Source organism: Maniola hyperantus, chromosome 6 (assembly GCF_902806685.2).
Source record: "Maniola hyperantus chromosome 6, iAphHyp1.2, whole genome shotgun sequence".
Taxonomy (NCBI): Eukaryota; Metazoa; Arthropoda; class Insecta; order Lepidoptera; family Nymphalidae; genus Maniola; species Maniola hyperantus.
In genome coordinates, this window is record NC_048541.1 from 4,610,447 (window position 1) to 4,627,245 (window position 16,799).

General features: G+C 37.2%; 1 protein-coding gene across 2 annotated transcripts in view; it reads right to left on the bottom strand.

Annotated features, from left to right (window-relative positions):
* Positions 1-16,034, bottom strand: part of Pi3K68D (phosphatidylinositol-4-phosphate 3-kinase catalytic subunit Pi3K68D) — a 34,824-nt gene extending 18,790 nt beyond the window's left edge. The window contains exons 1-10 of one of the 2 annotated variants that reach the window (XM_034969812.2): positions 15,626-16,034; positions 11,161-11,284; positions 9,982-10,107; positions 8,887-9,466; positions 4,995-5,079; positions 2,340-2,530; positions 1,164-1,254; positions 945-1,088; positions 502-590; positions 88-325 (exon numbers count right to left, since the gene is read on the bottom strand). In XM_034969812.2, coding sequence (XP_034825703.1) covers positions 88-325; positions 502-590; positions 945-1,088; positions 1,164-1,254; positions 2,340-2,530; positions 4,995-5,079; positions 8,887-9,466; positions 9,982-10,107; positions 11,161-11,284; positions 15,626-15,737 — 1,780 coding nt within the window. In that variant the 5' untranslated portion in view covers positions 15,738-16,034. Of the gene's footprint in view, positions 1-87; positions 326-501; positions 591-944; positions 1,089-1,163; positions 1,255-2,339; positions 2,531-4,931; positions 5,080-8,886; positions 9,467-9,981; positions 10,108-11,160; positions 11,285-15,625 lie in introns of both variants that reach the window. The other variant, XM_034969811.2, reaches the window with a different exon arrangement.
* Between the last annotated feature and the right edge of the window lie 765 nt (positions 16,035-16,799).

Sequence of the window (16,799 nt, forward strand, 5' to 3'; positions counted from 1 at the left end):
TATTTGCGTTTCCATAACGATAATTTAATATCAAAGTTAATGTGTAAGAATTATTCAACTGGCGTATATAACTATTTAATATTTTACCTAATAAAATAGAGAGATTATCGAACGACAGCATCGGCATACCGCCCTGCGTCGATATCAATTCATCTAGGGTGAGATGCGCGTCTCTGGCATCGTCTCTTTCTGTCCTCGCTAAGGAAGTTTCTCTGCCTTCTGTTAGACAGAGACGGACATCTTTTTCCAGACGCACACACTCACGAATGCAATCGTATTCACTGAGCGAACTCCCCGGGGTTAAGTATTCTCTGGCTCCCCACACCTGAAAATGGTCACAAATTAAAATTAGTTCTATAAGCAAGTGAAAAATATTTTAATCATAAAATGTTCCTTAAGAACTTGAACCTAAGAAAGTCAAGAGTGTTGTGAAAGGTGACAAAAAAGATACCCACAAGAACATCCGACTAGTTTAATAAACAAAATAGCCAGACATCTTACCCGCAACATATACCCAGACATGTCTTCTCTGATGTCTTCGTCGAGTGAACAAACTACCGTTAATATTACATGCTCCACGGTCGACTCCACTGAAAAGAAAACAAAATAGTTTTTCTAATGATGCAAGTTATGACACAGCCAACACGAATTTATTTTATGTGACATCACAATAATGAATAATGAAGGTATGATTCCGAACCACGCTGCACGCAGCAACGCTGCCGCAACAGTGCTGTCACCAGCTATCACAGTGCTGTCGCAGCACTACTGGTCCCCATACAATCTCTATAAGCTTATATGACATTACATTCCGAGCTAGACAGCAATGTCGCGGCAGCAATGTAGCGGAACATTGCTGCCTAGCTCGGAATCGGTGAAAGTTAAATTGACGCGGAGCCCGGATCCGTGCTCTCGTCCGTGAGACTGAATACAACATGGCTCACCGTCGGAAGTGAAGGTGATGGGCTCGTCGGTGTGCGAGTTGTAGATGAGGAGCTTGATGCTAGTGTTGGGCGCGTACCGGCCGCCCGAGCGGGCCGCTACCACGTGGCCCGGATTAGTTCTCTCGTCCGTATGACTGAATCTTTCTACGAAATAAAAAGAGAAATCACACATAATTCAATTTAAAAAAAACACGGATAAGATCGCCAATAGGTACTTACTTCTTACATCTATAACAATTTTCAAAAATGCCTTGTGTTCACTATCATAGTTTTTTGTTCTCGTTTTTACTATACAGTCGTAAAGTTTGTTCTGTAACAAAACAATTATTGTTGAATAGTCTGCAAACATTTTGCGTCGAAGCGTGGCCTAAACGGCATTAATATGAAAAGATAGAAAGAAAAACTTTTTCTCAAATTGTGCCACTAATGACACATCACATCTTATAACTAAGAGTTTCCCAGTTGAGCATTAAATCTAACATGCCTAAAGCAGAAGAAGCGCCGGAATAAACTGTGTCATATATGGCACAACCCGAAGAAAGGTTCCAGCTCAGCATTATGCTGCATGCCTTGATACACAAGAGCATACCGGGCTGATTTTCAGCCAGGACAGGATATGGATTGAGAAGTTCTTTCTTTATTTTAAACAACATAGAAAACTTAAGTCAAACTCACATAATTGCCACCTCCATTGGCTTCAGCTTCATGGTACGTGTTCATGTATGCAACGTATAATATACTGCGAATTCGTTTCAACGTATGTATACTGCTCAACGTATATAAACGCTACATTAGTATGACGTTACACAGTGTGTTTGTGCGCACCAAACAACGCAGGCATACTACATATATCTTAGTAGGTACCAAAAAGTAGTCTTCAAAGTAAGAGTGAATAGGCATCTTCTAGGCAAGCGCGCTCCAACTTAGATCTCATCATAGCTTTCTTTAAAGCATGATTGTCAAGCGCAAGCCTATTTAAAAACCTATTCGACTTTGTACGTTACGTTCATACGCACAAAGGAACACATACATCCGCACTCAGAGTAGCTTAATCATTACTTAAGATTGAGTTAAACGAGACAGAGCTATATCTCTCACATAAATCTGTCTCGTTTTAACTCAATCTCAAGTAACGATTAGCGACTCTGATTGTGAGATCTATAGAGCTTACTTTGACTTTGCTCAGACTTAAAGATACTGTTAAAACGAGACAGCCTTATATCGCTGGCATATTTCTGTCTCGTTTTAACTGAAACTTAAGGCTGAGCTAAGTCAAAGTGTGCTCTATAGATCTCAGCCTGAGTGCAGCTGCAAATCTTTGCTAATTAACTAACAGCATAAACATTCCCTTCAAGTTTTGAGAGAACCAAAAGTTTGAGGTAACCATTTACATACCGTCGTCGGCCTTTTAGCTACTGCAGGAACGCTGGGAATCTTCTTAGGCGGCGGAGAGGGCACCATCACACTTTCCCGTTTACTGATAGTGGCGTACACAGGCGCGTCGCGTAACTCCGTCTCGCCGTACAAGAAGTCCAAAGGGTCGTATTCCTCATACACGCTCGAACACTCACTTTTAGCGGCATAATCTAATACGGAAATACGATAGCTACAAATACATAATATTTAATAATGCCTTACAAGGTACAAAAGGCTCACTCCGCAATACGTTTAAATAAATACCGACTCTTGTTACAATGCAATAAAATGCAATTCAGCTCGGACAGCACCGCGATCTTAGATTTAACAAACGCCGCTCGTATCTCTTATATTAATACTATTTTATGAGATCCCAGGGAATCGAAAGCCGTCGGCGGTTCAAGCTTCCGTATCTGTGTTAGTGGTGATAAGTGAGCCTGCCCTCTGGCATGCTACAAACCTTGTACAACTTTGGGCCGACCGAATATTAACAGGAATTGTCTGTCCCACTTACTCTGCGAATATTTGAAGCGTACATCCGATCCAGCAACATTCCGTCAGTCACCAGTCTGCAGGGTCTGATACAAAATGTATGAGCAGAGGGCCTTTTAGCGCACGTTCATTTTTTTTGTCAATCTGATAATATGCGGCCGGCCTTACGCTGAATAGACCTTAAGAGCTAACAATCGTGCCATAAATACCGTAGATACACAATATTTTAGAAGATGAAATAGACATTTGGATATTCAAAAGATTTGCAGAGCTATCTAGCACTACAGTATGACAGCTACACCTCTGATCGGCAGATTGATTCTCTCACTGAGTATTGGCTAAAATGCGCAGTTGCAACATGTACCTAACCATTTTTAACCGACTTCAAAAAAAGGAGGAGGTTATCAATTCGACTATTTTTTTTTTCTTTTTTTGTATGTATGTTACGCTATTACTTCGACAATTATGAACCGATTTTAATAATTCTTTTATGGTTCTGTAGGACATACTTCAGAGGTGGTCCCATTTTAATTTGGTAAAGATCTGATGAATATCTTCAGAGATGGAGAACAGAACTCCTTAATAGATAAGAGTAAATTGCTCGTGATCAGTGTAACAGCTTAGTAAACAGTAGGTTTTTAACCAGGCATATCATATTTTAGTACGATGGGGTCACTAAAAATTGTGAAATAAAATGTGAAATTGGAGTCGCAAAATACTATGAAGAGTAGATAGACGGTTCGTGCGGCTAATTGGCACCGGCTCCAAAAAATATTACTATAGAACTACAATAACTCTTTTATACATAATATATTGGGTAATAAATTAAATTATTTTTTACTTTTTAGTGTTGGTGGTTATTGGAGTCGGTTTTCATTTTTTTTTGAAAATTTTTAGCCAATCACAACAATGATTGGGATTGTAGTTGCAATAAAACGCAGTAATAAATAAAAAGTAAACTTTTGAAATGTTACTTACAAACTATGACTAAAATATTATGCACGTCGATTTAAGTATTTCCACAAAATCTATGATATTTTTCTCCCATTCCCAAACATTTATTAATAACAAAACGGGACAAAAATAAAGCCGCAACAACTCATATTATGTTTGATGGATATTTAATATTTTAACAACACAATGATATCAGAAGTGGGATTAAGCCAAAAACCAAACCATACATTCACAATATCACATCTTAAAAGGGGACATCACATTGAGTGAATGACAACTAAAATGATTCTGATGTAGCCCAAAAGACAGTTCCCAAGTAGTATCCTATTTCTATATAGGTTTTAAATCGTCTTTTAGGCTAAAATGAATAGAATTGAAAGGTGATTTTGAGATATGATGGCAAAATTAATATAACATATTATAAAACTATCAAATTACTGCTGTCCTCCATGATATTTCTATATCTAATCAAAAATGTTATAGAAACAAAAAAATATCTGATTTAAAGAAATGAGGAACATCTACTATACTTAAATGTATATTGTAAATTATTATTTATTAAGAACATATTTTGATTTTTCATTTAGTTTATCAAATCACTAGCTGATGCCCGCAACTTTGTCTGCGTGATATATATATATATATATATATATATATATATATATATATAGATATATAGATATATATATATATATATATTTTAAAGCTATTCCAATTTTTTTATGGGAGTGTCGCAAAGTTGATATATTGATTAAAAAAAAATACGCAAATCGGTTCAGAAATCTCGGAGAATTTGGTGTATATAAGTATAAAAACACAACACCTCCTTTTTCAAATGTCTGTTAAAAAAAGTAGCTTATTACACCTTGATTAATCCTCTCTCTACTTGTCTGTGAAAGTCAAAATAGGATCAGCCGTTCCAAAGATTAGCCGGCTCAAACAGACAGACAGACAGACAAAAATTTTAAAAACGTGTGATTCAGTTATGGTACAGTACAAATAACTATATGAGCTTAATATGAGGTAGTTATTTCGAAATTACAGACAGACACTTCAATTTTATTTATTAGTATAGATTTGCCATCGAGTTCTCAAGAGATATGAAGTGAGACACAAGCCACTCACCGGAATGATTCTGTTCAGTCAGTAGCGGATCAAACGCCTCTAACACACTGACTCTTACGCTACCTTGCCCGCTGGACTTGCGCCCGCCGAAGTCGATCAGGTTCGCCGATTTCGGCAAGTTGCCCAACTCGTCGGTGGACTCGTTCGACTACAAGTTAAATGCAACATTAAATAAAAACCGGCCAAGTGCGAGTCAGGCTCGCGCAATGAGGGTTCCGTACTACAGTCGTATTTTTCGACATTTTGCACGATAATTCAAAAACTATGATGCATAAAAATAAATAAAAATCTATTTTAGAATGTACAGGTGAAGACCTTTTATATGATATGATACCCCACTTGATATAGTCACTCACTTCGAAAGTTGAAAATAATTTTTTTTTTGTGTGATCTAACCCTAAATTCACGGTTTTCAGATTTTTCCCCAAATGTCAGCTATAAGATCTACCTACCTGCCAAATTTCATGATAGGTCAACGGGAAGTACCCTGTAGGTTTCTTGACAGACAGACAGACAGACAGACAGACAACAAAGTGATCCTATAAGGGTTCCGTTTTTCCTTTTGAGGTACGGAACCCTAAAAATTACAAATATACAGCCAAAATTATTAGAACATGCATAAGTAGGGTTCCATCCATAGCTGTATGGCTTTTAGTTGCTAAAAACTTTAGTAGCCATTATTTTTAAAGTAGCCTTTATTTCAAAAACTGTCTAACAGCCTTGAGATTGAGTTAAAACGAGACAGATTTATGTGAGAGATATAGCTCTGTCTCGTTTTAACTAAACTTAAGTAACGATTAAGCGACTCTGAGTACGGCTGTAAGAAATCAAATAATGATTTTAAAATATCTACTTAACGAAATTAAACTTACATAAACAAAAATTGTTGACTGATGTTTTTTTTTTTGAAAATCTTAATAAGAATAATTTTATTTTTTTGTATGGAGGTAACAGGTTTCTATAATTTTGAACTTTACAGCTCTTGTGGTTTGTTACTAAAATGTCTGTGACAGGTAGACACCATATCTCTTTCTACATTTCCATATAAATCAAATTCTAGCACAAGTTTTCTGGCATGATTCAAAATGGCGGAAGGTACAAGATGACAGACTATTTATTTTGCGTCGTCATTAACCGACTTCAAAAAAAGGAGGAGGTTCTCAATTCGACTGTATGTTTTTTTTATTTTTATTTTTTTGTATGTTTGTTACGCGATTACTTCGTCAATTATGAACCGACTTTAATGATTCTTTTTTTGTTTTGTAGGACATACTTCAGAGGTGGTACCATTTTAATTTGGTAAAGATCTGATGAATATCTTCGGAGATGGAGAATAGAACTCCTCAATAGATAAGAGTAAATTGCTCGCGATTAGTGTAACAGCTTAGTAAACAGTAGGTTTTTAACCACGCATATCATATTTTTGTATAATGGGGCCACTAAATACTATCTGTCCCGGCTTACTCACGTGTGTAGTCGACGTTAGCCCGACTGCCTGTTAGCGTGCCTGGATTTCGGTGCCGACTGACTGTTAGCGTGCCTGGATTTCGGTGACGGTTCCAGTGATGAAGAACAGCAGGAACTGTCGGGAGACGATCGGCAGCTGTCTCCCCCCCCACCCCAGCCACCCTCACAACGGGCTCTACGGGCAGCGGCACGTGCGTCCCGCAGTCAAAACCGCGGCGCGGGCGCGGACGGACTCCCTTGAAAAAGGACCCCGTATGGGTTCGAAACTAGTCGGGCTAACGTCGACTACACACGTGAGTAAGCCGGGACAGATAGTATTTATAATGGAAATCACTCACGGTAGTTTAAACGCTAAAAAGGGGCCACTAAAAATTATGAAATAAAATTAATTTTTTTTAAAAACCGACTTCAATTACCACCAACACTAAAAAGTAAAAAATAATTTACTTTATACCCAATATATCTACACTAATATTATAAAGAGGAAAACTTTGTTTGTTTGTTTGTTTGTTTGTTTGTTTGTTTGTTTGTTTGTTTGTTTGTTTGTTTGTACTGAATAGGCTCAAAAACTACTGGACCGATTTTAAAAATTCTTTCACCATTCGAAAGCTACATTATCCACGAGTAACATAGGCTATATTTTATTTTGGAAAAAAATAGGGTTCCGTAAGATATTTGGGTTTTTCGGACACAAGGTGTAAAAAATCAACCAGAAAAGTTACTTATTTTGCGTACGCTGCCTAAACTATAAAAGATAGAACCATAAAATGTTCTAATTAATTGTAGATCTTATAAATATCTACAAAAAAGTCCGCGACACACTATACCCATCTATGTCGAGTGAGGCACAGCAACCATTTTTTTATTTAAAAATCTTGAATTTTTTTTGGACTACATTTAAACGCGTTTATTTTACTCATGCTATTAATCCTTATCAAAATAAATGATTTCATCACTAAGAACAGTTTATGGAGATAATATTTGGTCTATGAATGATTAAAATTGGACGTTTGGTTTTGAAGTTATGGCGAAATTAAAATATTACGATTTCTGCTGCACGGCCCGTTGTATTATATTATATAAAGAGGTAATGTCGTTAAGTTTGTTTGTAGGGGGTAATCTTTAGAACTACTGAACCGATTTTAAAAATTCTTTCACCAGTAGAAAGCTACATTATTCCTGAGTGACATAGGCTATACGGGATCTTTAAAAACCTAAATCTACGCGGGCGAAGCCGCGGGGATCAGCTAGTATTATATAAAGAGGTAATGTCGTTAAGTTTGTTTGTAGGGGGTAATCTTTAGAACTACTGAACCGATTTTAAAAATTCTTTCACCAGTAGACAGCTACATTATTCCTGAGTGACATAGGCTATACGGGATCTTTAAAAACCTAAATCTACGCGGGCGAAGCCGCGGGGATCAGCTAGTTATGTATAAAAGAGTTATTGTAGTTATATAGTAATATTTTTTGGAGTCTGTGCCAATGTGGAGTCGCAAAACACTATGAAGAGTAGATAGACGGTTCGTGCGGCTAATTGGCACCGGCTCCAAAAAATATTACCATAAAACTACAATAATTCTTGTATAAATAATATATTGGGTAATAAATTAAATTATTTTTTACTTTTTAGTGTTGGTGGTAATTGAAGTGGGTTTTTTTTGTTTAATTTTTTTTTTCATATATATATTCAGTAATGAAACCAATATGTATGTATAGTCCCACCCTGACGCACGACCTCCCTGATGCAGTGGTGAGCGCTGTATTCCTATATGTGGGAGGTCCAGGGTTTGATTTCCGGCAGGGGCAATTTTGCAAAAAAAAAATCTAAAAAAAATTCTGATCTGGTGGGAGTCTTCGGCCGTGGCTAATTAGTAGTTACCTCCCTACTGGCAAAGTCATGCCGCCAAGGGATTTATCGTTCCGATGCCATGCTGTGTAGAAACCGATCAGGGGTATGAGTTTAATGAAAGTGCCATACCCCGTTCAAGTTAGCCCGCTTCCATCTTAGACTGCATCATCACTTACCATCAGGTGAGATCATAGTCAAGCGCTAACTTGTATCAGAATAAAAAAACCAGCCAAGTGCGAGTCAAGCTCGCGCATTGAGGGTTCCGTACTACAGTCGTATTTTTTCGACATTTTGATAAAAATCTGTTTTAGAATGCACAAGTGAAGACCTTTCATATGATACCCCACTTGATATAGTTACTTACTTCGAAAATTGAAAATACTAATTATTAGTTCATGACCACAATTTAATTTTTTTTGTGATCTAACCCTAAATTCACGGTTTTCAGATTTTTCCCCAAATGTCAGCTATAAGATCTACCTACCTGCCTTATTTCATGATTCTAGGTCAACGGGAAGTACCCTGTAGGTTTCTTGACAGACAGACAGACAGACAACAAAGTGATCCTATAAGGGTTCCGTTTATCCTTTTGAGGTACGGAACCCTAAAAATAAAGAAGTATAAAACGCTACTCACCCCGTCAGACTTCTTTGAAGTATTGCTTTCCACACTGTCTCGGGAGGGCTCTGGTTTGGCAGCTGGCAATTTAACAACACTATTGTTATTATTCACATTATTTGTTGGTGCATTACTTGGCGCATTACTTTGAGGTAAGACATATCTTGGCATTTGATGGAGCTGGGGGTAAATGGAAGCGGGTCTCGTGGGCCTTGATATTAAGTTCGTTGTATTGTAATTGTACGGTCCGGGAGGTTGAGGTGTTTGCGGAGGATATGTGACGTAAGGGGATGGAGTAGCCATCCTGGTTTGAGCGTAAGGTATCGTTGGCGCATATATTGGTGGGGTGGTGACGTATGGGGGTTGTTGGTCTGGTTGGGCCAACATTGGCGGGTAGAAGGCATAGTGGGGCATTGGCCCCATTGGCGAGGGCATTCCATACGGTATGTTCGGATAAGGAGCCATGGGCGTGTACGGAGGAGGGTAGCCATAGTTGTACGGCGCGTAGGGGTAGCCCGGCCTTTGATTGTTCTGGTTATTCATTGGTTGAGGTTGTTCGGGCGTGTTTAACGTGATTTCTTCGGTCTGTTGACCCAATCTGGAATCAAGCATACAAGCAATTTAATAAACGCTAAGATAAAATAAAAAGATAAGATAAACAAAAATATACGAAACAATAACAAAATATAATCATAGAATTAATATCACATATATTTTTTTTATTTTTTTAGAATATAAGACGTACAATATTGTTACTAGAAGCTTAGAGAGCTTCCAGATTGTGATATATCGTAACGACTGAAATAGGTCTCAAAAACTGATTTAGTCTAGGAGTGCATACTTGCATTTCACGAGTAGCTCATACTTGTGTTTAAGTCCTATCGGTACCTATAAGTGATGTATATGTGTGCTTTTGCGAGCGCTTGGTCGCAAATAATTGATCCAACAGGCACGCACACTCAAGCAATGTGCTAGTACACAAAGTGCTCGTAAATTACAACTATAACTCAAATTATTTTGTTCTACTAAAAAATTATTCTTATAGAGATAAGTGCCTCCCGTCTTTTTACTTATTAAATTTTGGTACAGATTTTGAAAAAAAAAACGACTAACTTGCTGATCTGATCAATGTACTCCTTGAGGGAAGCATGGGAGTCTTTGGGGGCAGTCTTACTGGTCGGGCTCGCGAACGATATCAGATCACTACTGGCGTTGCGGGTCGGACTGGTTCCCGTCGATCTGCAGAAATTAAACAAAAAATAATTTTCTGATAAGATTCAATGAATATAAAAATCGGCCAAGTGCAAGTCGCACTCGCACACAGACGAGACAGACGGACAGCGTATTAGTATTAGAGTCCCGTTGGCACCGTTCGGGTATGGAACCCTAATAATATTACATATCAATTTCTTAGATATGCGGAGAATTTTATCATTTCAACGTGTAAAGATTATTAAAACAATAAGTAATTAAAAATCACGCCCTTATTGAATAGAGTTACGCAAGACCCCACAGGTTTAAACTGAACACAGTCCTTCTTATTGGCTGACGATAACATCTAAATATATAAAAGGAAAAAGTGAGTGACTGACTGACTGACTGGCAGACTGACTGATCTATCAACGCACAGCTCAAACTACTGGACGGATCGGCCTGAAATTTGGCATGCAGAAGCTATTATGACGTAGTAGGCATCTGCTAAGAAAGGATTTTTTAAAATTCAACCCCTAAGGGGGTGAAATAGGGGTTTGAAATTTGTGTTGTCCACGCGGACGAAGTCGCGAGCATAAGCTAGTTGTTACTAAAATAACAGTGTTCAGTCAATAGAAGTCCTCGTTTTCCTCTTTCCACTTATTACGATTTATTTGAAACCTACGAGGTCTGTCTATCATGCCACCTTTTGAATGATTTATACTGCATCACCATATCCAATTAAATGAGAAGTAGCTCATGGTCCACAGTAATTCGGAGGTCCATATTCTATATTTCGACCAGGGGTATGGCTTTAATGCAACTGCCATACCCCTTCCACGTGAGCTAGCTACCATCTTTAGACAGCATCTTCACTTACCACTAGGTGACATCGCAGTCAAGGGCTAACTTATATAGGAATTTAAAAAAAAACACCCTCACTATAACTGAAGAATAAAAAACAAATGGGTTCAATAGTCGCTTATTTAAACGTCGTCATCAATGTGTGCAATCCAAGCCATCGTATACATAAGAGTGAAGTCTGAACACAGAACTTTAGCCTGTTGGCTGTGGGTTTACGCAGTTTACACCCATATTCACCTAGAGCTCTCCGAGCTAGAAGTTCTTCTGGGTGGTCTTCTTGGCGGAGGCGGCAAAGCGGGAGGCGGTCCTTCACTCTCCTCGCGCCGTCGAACACTGGCGCTGCCCGTATCTTGGCCATTATCTGAAAGATTACGATATTTCGATAGCACCTTTCAGTCCAATCACTATCACGACTTACATGATGTTTAATGCACAGTCAGGATTAAAATAATCGGTCAAGTGCGAATCAGACTCTCAAACGAAAGGTTCCGTACAATCGTACAAGAAATAATATTTTTAAATTTTATTGCGATGTAACCACAAATTCACGTTTTCGGATATTTAACTTTACTTGTCGAATAGTTTCAAATTAACTTTTACAAGTGCTTTTAAATCATCAGAACACGTTACCTACCACTGGTTCGGAATGCCGTTCCTACTGAGAAGAACCAGTAAGAAACTGAACAGTTGCTCTTTTGATTTTTTTAAATTATAAACTTGTGCTATAAGACATATACCTACCTGCCAAATTTCATGATTCTAGGTAAACGAGAAGTACCCTATAGGTTTTGATTCCCTTGATGGCGCTTGACAGACACAGATGGTAAGCTCAGTCAAAGAAGGGCTAAAATATCATCTGATCTGAAGCTAACTAAAATGGATGATATAAATAAATGGTTTTTGAACAATGATAGACTACTTAAACGCTGGAATATTTTTTAATGATGTGTAATAATTTGTTCTTCTGTGTAGGACCATTTGACTAATAGCTGCAATTTATTTTAACCTTCAACTTTTGTTATTATCATTTAGTTACATCTCCTCCATTCTACACGTAGTGATTATATTCTCTTTGCATTCCATCCATACAGACAAAAAGGTAATGCCTATCATTTATTGCTTAATTAATGTGTCTATCATTCCAATAGCTAGAAAACCACAAAATCAGGATCAATCCATAAATATAACCGCGCATAAGGTCTTCCAATGCGTGTCAGGGTGAAATCTATAGAGCGCACTCTTTTTTTTTATATTCAGATACAAGATAGCCCTTGACTGCAATCTCATCTGGTGGTAAGTGACGATGCAGTCTAAGATCGAAGCGGACTATCCTGGAAGGGGAACCTGACTTTGCTCAGACTGAAGACAGAGTTAAAACGAGAAGATGTATATCTCTCATATAAAAGTGTCTCGTTTTAACTCAATCTAAAGTATGAGCAAAGTCAAAGTGCGCTCTATAGATCTTAGCCTTAGTGCGAAATCTATAGAGCGCACTTTGACTTTGCTCAGACTTAAGATTGAGTTAAAACGAGACAGATTTATGTGAGAGATATGGCTCTGTTTCGTTTTAACCTACCTACATTTTAATTGTACCTACATTTTAAGTTTTCTTTTTTTGTAATCTGGTTTTTCTGTTTTGTGGTGCAATGAGATACATTATACATACACATACATACAATAAGTGGCAAGCGATCCGTAAATGAAAATCAAGCCAGACTTTAAGCTAGTTTATTATACTAATAATTAGTAAGTTATTATATCCATACTTCCATACTAATATTATAAATGCGAAAGTGTGTCAGTGTGTCTGTCTGTCTGCTAGCTTTTCACGGCTCAACCGTTCAACCGATTTTGACGAAATTTGGTACAGAGATAGTTTGTATCCCGAGGAAAGACATAGGCTACTTTTTATCCCGGAAAATTAAAGAGCTCCCACGGGATTTTCAATAACCTAAATCCACGCGGACGAAGTCGCGGGTATCATCTAGTTTCTAATATAAATGACTAGATGATGCCTGCGATTTTGTTCCTGTGGATCTAGGTTTTTAAAAATCCTGTGGAAACCCTTCAATTTTCCGGGATAAAAAATAGCATAGGTACGGCCCTGGGATGCAAGCTATCTCTGCACCGAATTTCGTGATAAATCGGTTAAACAGATGAGACATGATAAGCTAGCAGGCAGGCAGACGCACTCGCATTTATATGGATTATAATATTTGTATGGATAAGTCAGGCTGAATTACATCCATCTTTTTTGTATAAGTCCCGCAAATTGCTATTGCTCTTGAACCATGTCTCATTAACATCGAAATGACGTCATTTTGACGTCAGCCGAAATAAAAATATACCATCAGCTCGCAACTTCAGTCTAGTGCTGAGCTGACGTCACTAAAATGGTGGCATCACCAATGACTTATATGAATTATGAACCTACAAAGTAGTACAACTTCAGAGAACTGCCACTGCCAGTGAGAGCTAATTTGAATGCACCCTTAATAATAAATCATGCGAATTCCCACACAGTGTACTGAACTTCACTTCCTCTCAGATTGATAACCTTGCTATCAATTATAATGAGCCGAAATGGAGTTATTTTAACAATATTATTTCATATGGAATACAGTATACACACTGGTTTATTTAACAAAGTCCAACTCCAAACTAAGAAAAGGAAAAAAATTGCCATGTTGTCTAGAAATCTTGTTTCACATCTTAGCTAGAAATTATGTATTCATTCCTACTTTCGTTGAAAAGTCCTACAAATCCATTGAAAGTATATTGAATCAAAATTTATTTTACAATGCTACAATGTTATATTATGTAGATAATTTTAAGGATCTTTCTGTGTGTCACATTTCACAGCTCAACTACTGGACCAGCTTGTAAGCAGAAATTTGGATCGCTTACATTTTGAAGAAGGATACTTTTTATACCATGAAAATGCATGAAAAAAATTAATTTCTTTAAAATCAAGAATTTTACAGGATTTTTAACAACCTTTGATCCACTTAGACAAAGTTATGGACAAAAAATTGGAAAGAATTGTGTGGTTGGACAGCTAATAAATTATTATACATACTATCTACTGCTAAAACAGGAAACTCTTCCATGCAGGCGTTTATTTTAGAATATTAAAATAAATTTCAGGAAAAGCTATATTTAAAGTAAGTTAGATACTGAAGTAAATGAATATTACTATGTTCATTATACATATCTCACACCCGGCTTTACTCACTTGTTAGCCCTACTAGTTTTGAACCCATCCAGGGTCCTTTTTTCGGATAATGGAAATCACTCACAATAGTTTAAACGCTAAAATTACTATATTCACTTTATAGTATACTAGATGATGCCTGCGACTTCGTCCGCGTGGATTTAGGTTTTTTAAAAATCCCATGGGAACTCTTTAATTTTCCGAGATAAAAGTAGCCTATGTCTTTCTACGGGATGTAAGCTAATACCAAATCTGTACCAAATTTCATCAAAATCGGTTGAACTGTTGGGCCGTGAAAAGCTAGCAGACAGACAGACAGACACACTTTCGCATTTATAATATTAGTATGGATTATATATTATATATACAGGGCAAGGCATTAAGGAATGTGACTATAAGGAACCTATGGATTTTGTTCTCTAACAAACAATCAACAACAACATTGTATGTCAATAGTGATAGAACGTCAATCAACCAGTGTGAATGTGATCATCACACTGTAGCTGTCAAACTACGGCGGTAGGACCCCAGAAGTTGATGATTATTTTGACAACTATCTGTCAGATTTCAACTTGAAGTATGTTAAATGATACATATTTAAACACAGTATGCGGTCGAAAGTAATGTACATCAACATTTAGAAGGAGATAGCAGATTTGTAGAGCATTGTCCCTGTCATAGAGACCAACAAAACCTCATGCAGGAATGAGTGACAGAGTTAACGCTCTACAAAGCCGAAATGTCATTCTAAAAGCTGATGTACATTACTTTCTGCCACATACTGTGATATAAGTTGTCACACACATTTGTGCAGTATTTTTATGTTTAAGAAATATAGTCATTTATGTAAGTTTTATAATATATATTAGGATAACACTATGATGAAATATGTATGTATATTACTTATCAATCCCAGAGGACCAATCCAAAAAGGTATTACAAGTCTAATTCAATTTGCAAATTAGCTACGTAGTTTCTAAAAATGATGTAACCAACTGCCCAACTTTTATGTGCTTACTAGCTGCCCCGGCGAACTTCGTACCGCCTAACAGTTGATTCAAATTTTTAAATTTTTCTCTCCGTAAGAACCATCCTCGTACTTCAAGGAATATTATAAAAAAGAATTAGCGAAATCGGTTCAGCTGTTCTCGAAATTTGCGATCAGCAACATTCAACGATTCATTTTTATATATAGATTGTAATGGAAATTTTTAGATTTTTCAAAACTTCATGAGTAACCAAAGATAACAAAATAGTATTATGTTAAACAACAAGTATGAATAGTTATATATATATAGCATTTACTATTCACTTATTAATCTCTTGATTAAATATCGTACAAAGAATGCATAGAAGTTATGAAACAAAGAGTACCTACTATTCTAATTATTCACAGGTATGGTATGAGATAACTATGAATATATAACTATAAAAAGGCCTTGGACCATCTTATCTGTGCGGGAGTAAACAACTTTACGTCAGTTATACCTGAACTAGATAGCTGCTTCTGCCTTCGAAATTGCTCCAATGCCAAACTTTCTAAACTGAGAGCCTGGGCCTTCTCTAGATCCGCTTGGAACTGCAGGTCGTACTCCGACATTATCGGTTGCCCGCTTTGTAACTTCTATGACTTAATTCCACAACAAACATGAGAATAACAACAGCATTCAGTTTTGTTTCACATCATCACCACGCACGGTACAAAACACTTCGGCATTTGCCAAACAAACTGAAACTGTCATTAGAGGCAGCTATATTACAAAAGCTTACTTCCCAGATTTATTTATTTCCATTTTTATGACATTCTATTAATTACAATCAATTTAAGTTCAGCTGTGAAACAAAATGTTCAAAATCAAAATGAAATGTTTCTAAATGAGATTCCAAATCATAGAAAAAGAATGAAATCACAGACCAATAACATAATATAGAATCGACATTTGCACTAGCTAGTGTGACCAGATTTAAATTGATAATCCTGCTAGCTGCTGGACTAAAACTGACTACTAAAATTCCAAAAAAAAACCTGTAGGTTGAGTTCGTGAAACCTGCATCAATTATTATTACAATCCCAATTGTTCTGAATGGCTGAATTTGTGGTGGCTGATTGTGCAACAAGAATCGTACAAATTCAGCCAATCACAACAATTGAGATTGTAATAATGATTGATGCAGGTTTTACGAAACCCATCACCCGGCTCACAACAGAGCACGGGTCTCTTCTCAGCAAGAGAAGGGTTTGACCATAGTCCTCCACGCTAAGTGCGGATTGGCAGATTGTTACATATACATAAAACTATAAACTATTTTTTCTAATCTGCGACTAAATCTGCTATTACGGTAAATTAGAGGCTATATCCTGCTATAGTCGCAATATCCTGCTAAGTCTGGTCACCCTTGTCATTCTGTCAAATGCTCTGGGGAATGTCAAACTAGACGGCAACGTTAGTTCCAATTTTCGCCACGCGCCAAGATAGCCTTGTCACACGCCTGCTCATGGCTCAAGCAGAGGTACTTGTGAAAGTAGGTAATAAAAGTATATAAGTATGTACCCTATCTCTATGTATGTGCCAGTCTACGGTATGTACTTTACTTGGGCAGAGACTTGGAGAGGCGCGAGGGGTGCAACGGCTCAAAGTGATTAGGTAGACGGAAACTGAAG